The sequence below is a fragment of the Cornus florida genome, unplaced genomic scaffold (genome assembly GCF_030987335.1).
Source record: "Cornus florida cultivar Cherokee Brave unplaced genomic scaffold, ASM3098733v1 CherokeeBrave_3.0.0_Hap2_Chr03, whole genome shotgun sequence".
Lineage (NCBI taxonomy): Eukaryota > Viridiplantae > Streptophyta > Magnoliopsida > Cornales > Cornaceae > Cornus > Cornus florida.
This window is the reverse complement of record NW_026775573.1, coordinates 14,104,669-14,117,718: the sequence shown is the minus strand read 5'-3', so window position 1 is coordinate 14,117,718 and position 13,050 is coordinate 14,104,669. Positions and strand designations below refer to the sequence as shown.

General features: G+C 32.3%; 1 protein-coding gene and 1 long non-coding RNA gene across 2 annotated transcripts; both read right to left on the bottom strand.

The window, feature by feature from the left end:
* Positions 1–903: 903 nt before the first annotated feature.
* Positions 904–8,447, bottom strand: LOC132299585 (uncharacterized). The gene is made up of 8 exons (XM_059796302.1): positions 7,999–8,447; positions 7,825–7,892; positions 5,929–5,995; positions 5,626–5,780; positions 5,431–5,501; positions 2,562–2,630; positions 1,943–2,043; positions 904–1,419 (listed from the first exon to the last, which is right to left on the bottom strand). Exons 1-8 carry the CDS (start codon positions 8,266–8,268, stop codon positions 1,126–1,128), a joined length of 1,095 nt encoding a protein of 364 aa, XP_059652285.1. The 5' UTR covers positions 8,269–8,447; the 3' UTR covers positions 904–1,125.
* On the bottom strand, positions 7,202–7,818 carry LOC132299586 (uncharacterized). The gene is made up of 2 exons (XR_009480148.1): positions 7,583–7,818; positions 7,202–7,471 (listed from the first exon to the last, which is right to left on the bottom strand). It is a non-coding gene; the product is annotated as an uncharacterized LOC132299586 (long non-coding RNA).
* Positions 8,448–13,050: the final 4,603 nt, after the last annotated feature.

Below are 13,050 nucleotides of genomic sequence, written 5' to 3'. Positions count from 1 at the left end.
CGTTACAACTATTCAACTCCAGGGGTGATAATTCGTGTTTTGCGGGTCATAATCTTGTCAGTTTAATATTCGTGACAGAGACTCTCAACACTAACCCAATCTATTTATTAAACGGGCTACACTTGTAACTCATTTAATGACTTATTTATTAAAATAAAAAAATTATATTATTAATAAGAGCCTAATAAACACATATGCAAGTCCTATAGTGAATTTTTACATTTTTTTTTTACACCAAAAGTTTATATACTCTATTTTAGTCTTTATTTTAACTGGTTTGATTCTATATTTTTATATCCTCTATTTCAGCTTTTTCTCTGCAACAAATGCTCCTTTATTTTAACTGGTTTGATTCTATAAATATATGAATATAATTAATACATAGTGCTTACTTCCTGTACAAATTTATGTGCTGATGCAAATTATCTGCTTAATTTTGTTTCGATGATATCTGTGTTTCAAATCCGATTGTAATATTGCACATTTATGCTTTGCAAGTATCATGATGGTAGTCTTTAATCTCGTGTCAAATAAAATAAAATTTACTGTAAAAAAAAAAAAAATAAATACAAAATGTGAGTAAATTGTTTAGTCCAACATTCAATTACTGCCTCAATGTAAACCGAATAAATAATCCCTTGAATACCATCAAACAGTGTGTAAATAATAGGTGTTATACAATTCAGTAACACCTATTTTAAGAATTATAAATTTATATTTAATTAATTTGACTCAGTAAAATTAACTACGTTAAATTAATTTGTGGAGTACCCTACTGGCAGAAAAAAAAATAAATAAATAAAAAGCCCTATATGGTCCCATTATACTAATTTATGGATGCAGCAGAGTAGTTCTTACTCTGGGCTCCCAAAAAACCAGCAAAATTTCGAGATCAAGGCAATGTAAGGTAAACAACTGATCTAAATTTCTATTATTTTTCATTCTCAACAAACAAATTTAGTGAAAAAGAAAGTTCTTGTTACAACCTGAGGGTAACAATCTAAAAAACATTATATATATAACTAGTGCTGCCAACAAATATCCCTGTATCTTGATCCCAAACCCGAACTAAACCCTACCCCCGGACCAACAGCAAATGAAAAAAAGAAGAAGGTGCAATGGATTCTAAAGACGATCCATAGGTGTAAAGGGGATAGCTTTGTTCTTAGAAACCCAGTACCCAATAAAAATGGATAAGCAAAAAGAGAGTGCTGATAAAACAAGAGCAAACGCACTGGCAGCATCCCCAGAACTTCTTGAAGCCTTTGTGGAGAGTGCGGAACTCCCAGAAGAGATATCCAGAGGTACCCAGTCACAGTGGATGGAATAGTGCCCTGCCCCATGCCATGGATTCCCATCAACTGGATACCAAAATGCGGCCGAAAATTTGCTTGTTTGACCAATGGTGAATTGAACATCCTGTATTTACAGCAAGAAAGTTTCATCTTTTAATCAGCAGAAGGAAAATCCAGCAAGTCGGAAATAGTTTCTCTAAAAGAGGAACTTCAATAATATGCTTGGCTCTAACCTTATTGGTTTGGGGATGGAAAAAAGTCATCCTAATCACTAGCAAAGATGGTATATGCAATACAAGAGATCCATTTAATTTTGTTTTTTAGAATATTGAATTTGGATTTATTTGGTTGTCAAAGCATTCAAATGATGTGAATTAAAATTTCCCGATTGATCTAAATATTATTTTGATATTTTGATGATAACTGAATCATACATGTTGAGCTTGATTTTCCATTTGATTTGGTAATAAGGACTGAATTATTTAATTTTTATCAACTATCCATGCACACTGTAACTTAACAGCTGATGCTTCAAAGGGCTCCAGGAGAGTTCCAAGAACAGCTAAATTCCTGCTCTCAATTTGGCATTGCAGATATATATGTTAAACTCAATGGCATGTTAAACTCAATGGCAGAGAAGATTGAACCTGTTGAAGACGATCCATGGTTCTCAGGGGTCTTGAAAATTCAAAATAGTACGTTCCTTTTTGATCAGACGATCCATAAGGACTCTCTCCCTCTACAAAACCTGCCAGTCAAGGATGCCAAAGCAAGCCTCATCATATAGATTACAACAGTACACTCCCACAAGGTTAGCTGAAAGAATGAAACGAAAAGGCGGAAGGAAAAAAATCGACACATGTAAGTGTGTCTCCACATGATCGTGTGTTAAGGTTTCTTTACATTGCATAAAACAGAAAAGTTCAAAAAGGATGAGATTGTCTTTCAACCAAAATTCTCATTCTCTTCAATAAAAAGATACAGCGCTTAGTGGACTATATAAATATTATCATTTGTCATGTACTGTCAGCCTGTCCCCATGAAGCAGTCAATCAAAAACAAAAAGGAGCTGTTTTTCAAAAAAAATTGTTATAAAAAAATTGTAATTATAAAAGCAAGATTCAAGTTGAGCTATAATAAACATGATGATGGTGAGATTTCTAATATATATATATATATATTTTAACATTATTTTCCATAGCCAAACACAGGTTTGGGTGAAATTGAATCAGAACGTTGAATGGGAAATCAAGCAAGGAGAGTTACCTGAATGCATTGTCAAACTGCTATGCCACCACACACCCTTCCAGTTATTCTGTGCACTAGAATCATTTCCTGAAAAGTAAAAATAGTAGCACATTTAACAAATAGCAATGAAACTTCAGAACAAATAGAAGAAGAGACTGCCACGACTAATCATCATCAGCACAATCTAAAATTGCAGATTACATACATAACTAAATTTCATAAGAACAGAAAGACATATATGCTCATAAGGGAATAACTAAATATTTTCTACAGATAGCAACCCTCATTTGTATGGAATTGGAGACCCTATAAATAGGTAAGACTATAGACAGAAAGACCACTTTTGGATGCTGGATTTCTGGCCCAGACTGAATGAGTATCACCCAAATAGGCTAAGAACTCTTATCCATGGGATGTCATATATCCTTTCCTACTGCTTAGAACAGGACTGGAGTAGAGCCCCAGATTAAACCCATTCCAGAAGTTCTGTATAAATTCTCAAAAATAAAGAAAAAGAAAAAAATTAAAAGTAATTAAGAAGGGAGGTTAATTATGCCAAGATCTGTTCCAACGTATTAATTTCTATCTAAAATGAAAACACACCCACAGCGGAAGGTGAAATAAAGTAAATAACTGACAGTCCAAAAGAAAAACAAAATTTTCATTATATATATAAATTGCAATTTGTTTTAAGACCTCGCCAATTCTTGAATATGCTTCTATTTAATAAGTTTTCAATACCTTTTTAGTTTACTTTTTGTTTTGTAAATTTGGCTTTTGTCAACAAACTGCAATCTCTTCAGACCTTGCATTCCATTATGAAGCTTCAACATTTCATTTATGAACAAAAAAAAAAAAAAAACTTCAACATTTCTGTCCAACATGATTCCCACTCATATAAAAGGATTTCTTCACCAACTTAAAACTCAAACTACATCAGTGCTATTCCAAATTTTACTCAACAGATATCATAAGTTTTGATAATTATACAATTTTGTTGAGTTCCTAACAAAATGCATGATATTCAAATTCTCGTGAAGTTCACAGAAGGTCCCCTTGAAGGGTCTCTCAGCTAGGTTATGCCTGTTTGGTTAGGCATGAATGGGTTAGAAGAACTTGTTTTAAATAGGTGGACATGAAATACTTGCAGGAACAAATAATTTTCCACAAATGAATTAAAAATAAAAGATCTATGAAGGGTAAAGTGCTAAAAAAAAAATAAAAAAATAAAAAAATAAAAACCTCGTGATATACAAAATGTGCAATTACCCCGTCGTTCGAAACCCCCCTGCATTTTTCAATTTGTGCAAATAAGGACAAATCTTCAATTTGAACAATGAAATGACTGAAGTACCCTTACTTTATGATATAAAAAATAAAAAACCTTAAACTAAAAAAAAGGCTAAATCTGTCTCTTTACATGTGTGCGTGTGTATATATATATATATTCAATCTCATCTCTCACCACCCAAAACTCTTAGATTAGTAGTGCAAAAAGACATGACCAGATATCACTTCACAATCAGATAAGAGCCATCACCACTACCCCTCTCCCCCAATTCTCTATCAACCTCATGGCCCCCGTCATTCTCAATAACAAATTGGCTTCACTTGAGTCAGATCTGAGGCTTCAGTCGCCATTTTTTAACTCTGAAACAAACCCAAGAATTGCCCTATTCGTTTCCTCGTCAATATGAAACCCTTCATATTTTATTTTCTTAATTATAACCCAAAACTGCTTGATTCTCTTTGTTAGTAAAAATTCCTTGCATTAAACTAAATACAAAATAACTGGGTTTAAACCACAGACCCAAGTGAAGAAATTCAAATCCTTTGGTTACAGTTTATGGGTGATTTTTTATATAGGTATATACAATATATATATATATATATATATATATATATATATAGAGAGAGAGAGAGAGGGAGAGATTGACTGGTGTTGAGACGGATGATTTAATTCTGTAATCAATGTCTTTATATTCTATTTTATATTATGAGTTGGGTTTGGGGTTGGAACAGAGGAAAGCCATTATCTCAGTAATGGGATTTGTATGGAAAGAGAGAAGATTTGATGAATTGGGTTTGGGGTTGGGATGGTTTTAGAGTTCTGATAAATTTGCAAAACCACCAATGCAGCCAGATGGAGTTGCGATTTTGAAGGATGAGCTGCGATTGTGAACAACCTAGGTCGTCCAAGGGGCTGCGATGGAGTTGCAATTGAATATACAATAGAACGATGCAAGTGATGATAGGCGGTGATTGACCGGTGCAGTGGCAATGAAGAAGGCGATGATTGACCGCCGTTATGAAGAGAGAGAAAGAAATATAAGAGAAAATGATTACACACACACACATATATATATACACACACACAGACATACTGTGTACAACATATATATATATATATATATAAGATAGAGAGAATTGGAGAGGTATATATTTTAAAGAGAGAGAATTGAAGAGAGGATGAAAATGATGTGTATATATATATTATAAAGAGAGTATATAAATTGAGGCTATAAAATATTTACTAGTAAGTTTTTTTATTTGACATTAATAGTGAGGGCATTTTGGGGGTTCTATAAAAAAAATGGTCAAAATTAGCAATTAGGGGGCAATTTGCTCCAAATGTTAATAATACAAGGATTTATATGCACTTAATTTTTAGAAGGGTTTTGGCACTTTTTTTATATAACGTGTGTTTTTTGCAGTTAACCCATCTATGAATAACTTTGGGATTAAAGAGCTATAGGAAATGTTAATCCTAGAACACTCATTCTAATAAAGGACAATTTTCATTGTGATGGTTATAAGAGATTAAACATCATCAATGAATGACTCCCTTGTACATTGAGAAGCATAACAATTTTCACTTTAGAAATACCTGAAGGACTCATCCCGTCGAGGTATCGACAATGAGGATTCCAAGAATACAAATCAACCAAATGACCGAACCTGTAGATGAGATCCAAGATATACATAGACACACACATACATAAATGTCAGTAGAATCATTTTTAGCCAAATTATAAGGCAATTTTGAAACAGAATCTAACAAGAAAAGAACGACCAAACTTACCTGTCACCTCCATTCCCATCTCTGTTGTCAATTGGATTGCCACCATATAAACGACCAGGAATAGCATTTCCAATGGAGAAGTGCATGATGTCAACTTCATAGCCATGGCAGCTTTTACTGGTGCATGAATTTGGCGATTCTTTACACCCACCCATCTTGTGCAACAAAACCATTCTCAGTTTTTTTATATTTTATTATTATAATTATTTTATAACATACCAATGAAAATGTGGAAATGATTAATAGAACAATGAAAACAAATAGATACCATAAAGAATGATTCAGTAAGTCAAAGAAGCTTACATTATGATATGAGGCACTCTCACCAACTTGAAACATCAGAGCAACAGATGGGCATTTGTTACTGTTGCTGCATTGCTCAAAAACACACACATTTCAACTTAGCAAGACTGTTCAAAAAATTTAAGCATGCAAGCAATTGGAACTAACTAAAGACAAAATATACTTCAGCAAAAAAACTATTCTATGTGTAACTTTCTGATATGAAAGGATCATAACAACCCCACTCACACCCTAGTTCTGAAAATAACTCACAGCTCATGTATAACTTTCTGGTATGATAGTATCATAACAAACTTACACACTAGTTCAATACCAACCTTACTTCAGCACATTTTTTGGAGCAAAATATCAACCTCTTATTCTAGAACAAAAAGCCCTGCCTCAGTTCAAAAGGTAGGAATTGAATATATTCTTACATTTTAAATGGGAAACTCAGTTGTTAACTCATTGTACAAACTACTACCAAACAAAATGGCCTCAGTCAACCAAAAGAGATCTTTTTGAATGAACAACCTTAGCCATATATGATTTTCCATTAGTATATTTGTGATCAATTAGCTAAGATAAAATACACAATACTACAAATCCAGCCTGATCACCATTGCAACTGGCAGTTTCTTACATTATTTAAATCATGTAGGTGACCCTAAGTATTTCCAATGAATGCAATATTAAAATCTAAATAACAATTCTCAGGCAGCCATATTTCTACATGTCACCTAAATCCTATAGCAACTTTTAAATGATAAATTCTGTTGTGTCCTTTTTTCTTGTCGTCACACAATGATACCATCTTAGGGGGACTCCATTAATACAATTATAACCATTATTCCACATAAATTGCAACCATGAAAGAATTCCATTCAGTCATAACCGTATCAGGTGAGCACTTTTCAGGTCTGTTGGATAGTAAATTATTTAAAAGATCAAAACTTCCTAGAGTGAAAGTTGTTAGTAAAGGAGGGAAGAATAAATATGTCATACAGAGTCCTCCAAATAAGCCTTAGTTGAAGCTCTATATTTTAACCTTACTCTTTCATATTTCATATGTCACAATTCCTTAAGGTCTGTTTGGATTGTGGTTTTAGTGAGGAAAAGAAAAGGACAATGGGAATCTTCTTCGCTTATTTTTGTTACTATAAAAGAATAGGGAGGAAAAGAAAATGAGGAAAGAAAGGGAGAAAATTCTAATTTTGCACACCATTTGCCTTTACTTTGTCCTGGCCCCCAACAGTTATCGAGAAATTTCGGTTTCAACTTCAAAACAAGTGAAAAAAAAAAAAACAAAAAAAAAAAAGAAGAGGAAATTGTTTTCCTTTTCTTCTTCTCTCTTACTAAATTAACGAACCAAAGAGAGCCTGATTATTCACCTGATCGCTAAGAAATTGAAGAAAGTGTGAAAATATAGAATTTCATACCCAACATTTTCAATGTCAAATAGTCTTCATTTCCAAATTTCTCTCCTTCCCACTTTTCGGCCATGAAATGAAAAAATGAACTAACACGAGATTTGACAGCATTTCTACCACCATATCAATCACATCTGAATCACAATTGATCCTAAAATCAACATTACTTTCATGGAAAAATATATTGCAGTACTAAAATTTCATCCAACATACAATCAAAGTACCAAATTATCTCAATTACTGACTTGGTCAAAGAACAATGAGATGAAATCAACAAACAACCACCACCGCCACCAAGCCTTTTCCCAACTACGGTCGGCTACATGAATCCTATGTTTCATTCAGCTCAACAATGAGATGAAATCAGATTCGCTAATTGAAAGAAAAAAAATCTCAAAATCTAACTCGGGAACAAATCCAGACATAATTTGAATCATCAAATCAACATCTTAAAAGCAAAATTTCTTCAAAAAAAACCTTCACTAACCCTTTTGAGTATGCATAGTCCCCATCAACTTGTAACATGAAATACACATCCTTCCCATCATGCAATGCCTACAAATTTACAATCAAAATCAAAATACACAATACTAATAGTGACCCACAAAATATATACGTGTGTGTGTGTGTGTGTCTGTGTGTTTGCGTATAGTAAACGTACCTTAACACTCATCTTTCCACCTTTATACTCGTGTTCCTCATGTGGGTCGAGAGCAGGGAGGAGAGAGAACTCGAAACCCTCAACGTCTCTCCAATCATCGGCATGCCCATCGACCGTGACGAGTCCGGGTTTGAAATCGGCAACGACTCGGGTCTCCTGGTCCGGCTCACAGCTCCACTCGCCGGACTCATGGTGCGAGTTCACGAGTCCAATAGGCGTTGACCCGAAGATCCAAAACGCGACCACCAAGAACCGGAGGAGGAGAGGCATTGTTGTTGGAGTGAAACGACGGCGTTCTCGAGGAAAGGGTTTGTGTGGTTGTGGTGTTTAGAGCTTAAAAGGGAAGAGTCAGAGAGATTCCATGGGAAAAGAATGGGTCGCCGCCATGAACGACGACTGGCAATTAGTACTGTGTCTTTCTCTCTCTTTTGAATTTTCGTTTGCGTTATCCAATTGTTTTGTTTTTTTTAAAAAAAATTTATTACACTAAAGAATATGGGGAATTAATAATTTCTTTTTATATTCTAAATTTACATTTTTTTTGTCGGGAAAAATGAATTCTCAAGCCTCGGAATTGTTATTATTTTTATTTTTATTTTCATTTTCACCAACTCCGAATTGTTTCAAGATATGCATTATTGGTTCAGGGGTTAATTGAAAAATAAATAAATAAAATTGAACTATTATTTTTTAAAAACAATTCACACCACAGTATTTTGTCCCTTTCAATTATTAAAATCATGCAATTCAATAATTCACTAATTCTTGTTTAGTTTTGGACTTTTGAAAGATATGATCTAGATTCGTATACCTGTTTCTTAAAACTCTTTGTTACGGAGATAAAGTATTTGTAAATATTTACGTGGTTGACTTAACACTCTAGGTTAAGCATGTTCATACATATGACTGTATGTATTTCACACTATTGACTTTTAACTTTATATTATTTGGGTCACACGTGTATTTATATGTATTTACATGATTGATTTAAATTTTTCGTTACGTAGGCTCACACGTGTATCTGTATGTATTCACACTATTAACTTAAACTCTACGTTAGGTAGGTTCACACGTATATTTATATGTATTCACACAATTAATTTAAATTCGTGTATTTGTATGTATTCACACAATTAATTTAAACTCTACGTTCTAGACTCACACATATTTCTATATATATTCACACAGTTGGTTATGGATACATATTTATACAGTTGACTTAATCTTTTATATTTCATAGACTTACGTATATTTGTATGTATTCACACAGCTAACTTGTTATATCTTCAACCAAAATGATACAATGAATTATGCTAAATTCATTTTATATTATTTTTAATATAAAATAAATTTTAATGTTACAAGGTGTTAGATATAGTCTTTCCACTCATTTTGAAGTAAATATACAATAAAATTTAATTATTAAACATAATTTTTATGTGCATTACCACAGACATATTCAGACTCATGTAGTAAAAATTACTGTTTATTTTGACGCATACTTTATCTACTTTTGAGGGGACTCTTTTAAATAGGTCGTGGGTAATTCTACGTAATACTAATTTCATATCAAAGAATTTACCAACTTACTATTCTTCAATGGAACTATTGCAATTTAAGTAAACATAAAGTATAAATCGGATATATCAATATGTCATATTACTTACTACATTGAGTAGACTTGGTTGGCAAGACGGAATAACCACTTTATTTTTTATAATTGGAGAGTTTGGAGTTTTGCTCAGACTAATTCAGAAGACTTTTGCAAGACGTAGGGCCGTAGGGATCGGATAAAGTTTGACCATGTCCGTGGATGTGATTTTTAAGAAATTTTTTGCACTTAAAAAAATAATACCTACAACTTAATACTTTATGAGACACTAAGAATAATCATTTTTGATGGCTGTAATAGTAATTCTATTTATATTCTCTTATTCGTTTTTTTTTTTGGTCTCTTTTTCTTTTTCTTGACAAAAATAAAAATAAATAAATAAAACACTCTTTTTGTCCTATTGTGAGAAAATACTACGAAATTAGAAACTTTGGTCAGAAAGAAAATTAGAAGAATGAGTGAAGGAGGAAGAATTGAAGAGTCTTTGTTTGGTAAAGGAAAGGAAGTCAGAGCAGAGTACCTTTAGGCCAAACCACACATTCCTTCGTGGAGAAGATAATTTTTCTTCTTTGGGGTGGGAATTTCTAATATGGAGTAAACAATTTGTGAAATGTGTTTGTAATTACTTAGTTAAAAAGACTTAATTTATAGAAGCATGCAAAATATATATGCATACATAGAGAGAGAGAGAGATTTTGTATACAGGTTACACACCCTGTAATTGGAAAACAAGAAACAGGTAGTAAAATAATCAACATGTGAAAAATAAGAGCTAATGCTCAATCAGAGAGGATTGAAGTGGAAGAAAAAAAGGGAAAAAAATAAAATAAGAGCACAAAGGCATGGTCACAAAAACTTTCATATAATTGTAACTATTTGCAGTTTCATGCTCAAGCATGGGATGTTTATTTAATTTAATTAATACTTGTAACTAGTTCTAGTGAATCATTTCAAATGCGTGTTTGGTCACTTAACCTATTTGTTGTAACTCATTTCAAATGCTTTGTGTTATTGGAGGATATTGACATTGAAAAAGGAAAGTGGAGAACGATAAAAGCATTATCTTTTCTTTTCTATTTTTTTGATAGACTTTATACTTTTTTCATATATATATATAACGTTTGAAGGGCTATACATATAATTTCTGCATTTTTTTCTATTTTATTTTATAATATTGTTCAAAACTTAGGCTAAAAAAAAAAATGCTACAAGAGATGTGGCAATAATAGTAAATTCACATCAACATTTTTTTAAAAAAAAAATTCACGGCTCTAATTTTTTATATACATTTTTTATTAACCTGGTAGGAAGGAGGTATAATGGATGGTCCAGGGGCGGTTCCAGGATTCAATGGTTAGGGGGGCCAAACTTATAATTAGTATAAGACTATTTTAAGTCAAATATATATATATATATATATATTCAAGGGCGGATCCAGAATTGTATGACAGGGTGAGTTAATATATTATGGGGGGAGCTAGTATTACTAAAACAATTTTTTTTTTTTTTTTGAGTTGGGCTAAAATTATTATTATTATTATTATTTTTTATGGGTTCAAGTCTACCAGAGCCCATCCTGGATCCGCCCTTGTATATATTATGATTATAGTCATACAAAAATTTATCAAACCAACAGTAAGCCAATTTGTGTTAAAAAAAAAAAAAAAAATGGCCTATATCTAGTCAAAAATGACATAAATATGTACAAAAATTAACCAAAAAGACCAAATAACTACTGCAAAAGACTAAATAATTATCTTTGAGATAATAAAATTCATATATTATCGATTGGTAGCTTGACTATCGTAGAACCAATTAACCTGAAATTAATCAATCAATTAGTTACTTAAAGAAGCCTTTTTTTTTTTTTTCTTCAAACTTTCATAACAAATACAAAAAGACAGTTAAGCCAAAATTTAAAAAACTTTCAACCCTAAAGGAAAATGAATATATTATCTATTATTGCAATTGGGCTTAGTTTAATATAATATTGAAAGGGGTTGGCCTCCCATGCCTCCGTCCCTGGGCGGGTCGAATTTGGTTTTCACTTGACTCATAAGAGTGCATCTTGCAATTGGCCTACAGTCACAAATGGGACTTGTCCTACGTTGGATCTAGATGGCCAGATGGGATAGTGAAATGGGACAATGGATATATATGGGTTGAACATTAATTCCACCTAATAACTTAAATTTTTAAATTCAATCGCGAAGAATCCGACCCGTTACAACTATCCAACTCTAGGGGTGACAATTTGTGTTCGTGGGTCATAATCATGTCGTGTCAACTTAAGGGTATTCTACTAAATAATTCAATCCGAACATGACCAGTTTAATATTAGTGTCGGGAACCCTCAACACTAACTCAATCTGTTTATTAAACTGGTTACACGTGTAATTCGTTTAATGACCTATTTACGAAAATAAAAAATTATATTATTTAAATTATTAATAACACCCTATCAAATAATGAATACTAAAAAAAGTATAAATTTGAATCAAACCAAATTACTAAATAGTTTTTACCTTACAAAAGAATAAATTATAACACACGAGTTTAGATAATTATTTAAAAACTTAAATATAAATTTATTTGTGACACATATAGTTAAACAGGTATAATAATACTTAGGTCCTCACTAATGAGATTTGCACCATCATTACTAATGATGTGAACCATCTTTAATTACCAAATTTATAGATAGTAATTTAATTACCATATATAATTTGGTAATTAAAATAAAATATATCTATTTATTATTGATGCATATAAGAGATCACTATGATGTAAATCTTCACTAATAAGGATTTAAGTATTATTCTAAATGAATTACACGGATTGAATCACCTCAACTTAATCGTGTCAACCCATTTTCGATCCAATTTCACTTCATATTAATTCAAATCCATTTAACTCGAGTCGCGTAATACTTTGTGACCCTCTACTCATTTTACCCATTTTATACTTTCATATTATAATTAGTTGCTAATAATTTTTTATTTTTTATTTTTTTTTGTTGACAAAAAGTAAAACTCAAAGTATCACACTTTAACATCATGATATTTTGATAAATATGTGATGTAACATTTTTACGAGTTGTTAAAATTTGCACCACACCTGTCCCTGTATTTTTGTCATGACGTGAAAGGCCGATGGTACGGCTGAAAGGGACCCCTTCTTTATCTTGAAATCTGAATTTTGTAAGTGACAACACTCGCGTGGGATGCGGGAGCTTTTTCCTTCTAATGTTGTCTGTCACACCCACACCCACACCCACCCCACCCACATTGCAAATCTTAATTTTTTTTCATATCGTCACATATCACGTGGAACCCCCCTCTTACATGGAATTCTACACGTGTCTATTATAGTTGAGAGTCTTGAGACTCACTGATCATACTATATAAACGTACATACATATGTAGATATATATATTGACT

Coding starts and splice junctions, on each gene's coding strand:
- LOC132299585 (XM_059796302.1), bottom strand. CDS start 8,268: ATGCCTCTCCTCCTCCGGTTCTTGGTGGTCGCGTTTTGGATCTTCGGG. Junction 5,781..5,928: donor AGAGTGCCTCATATCATAAT/GTAAGCTTCTTT, acceptor TTGTTGCACAAG/ATGGGTGGGTGTAAAGAATC. Junction 2,631..5,430: donor CGACGGGATGAGTCCTTCAG/GTATTTCTAAAG, acceptor TTTACTTTTCAG/GAAATGATTCTAGTGCACAG.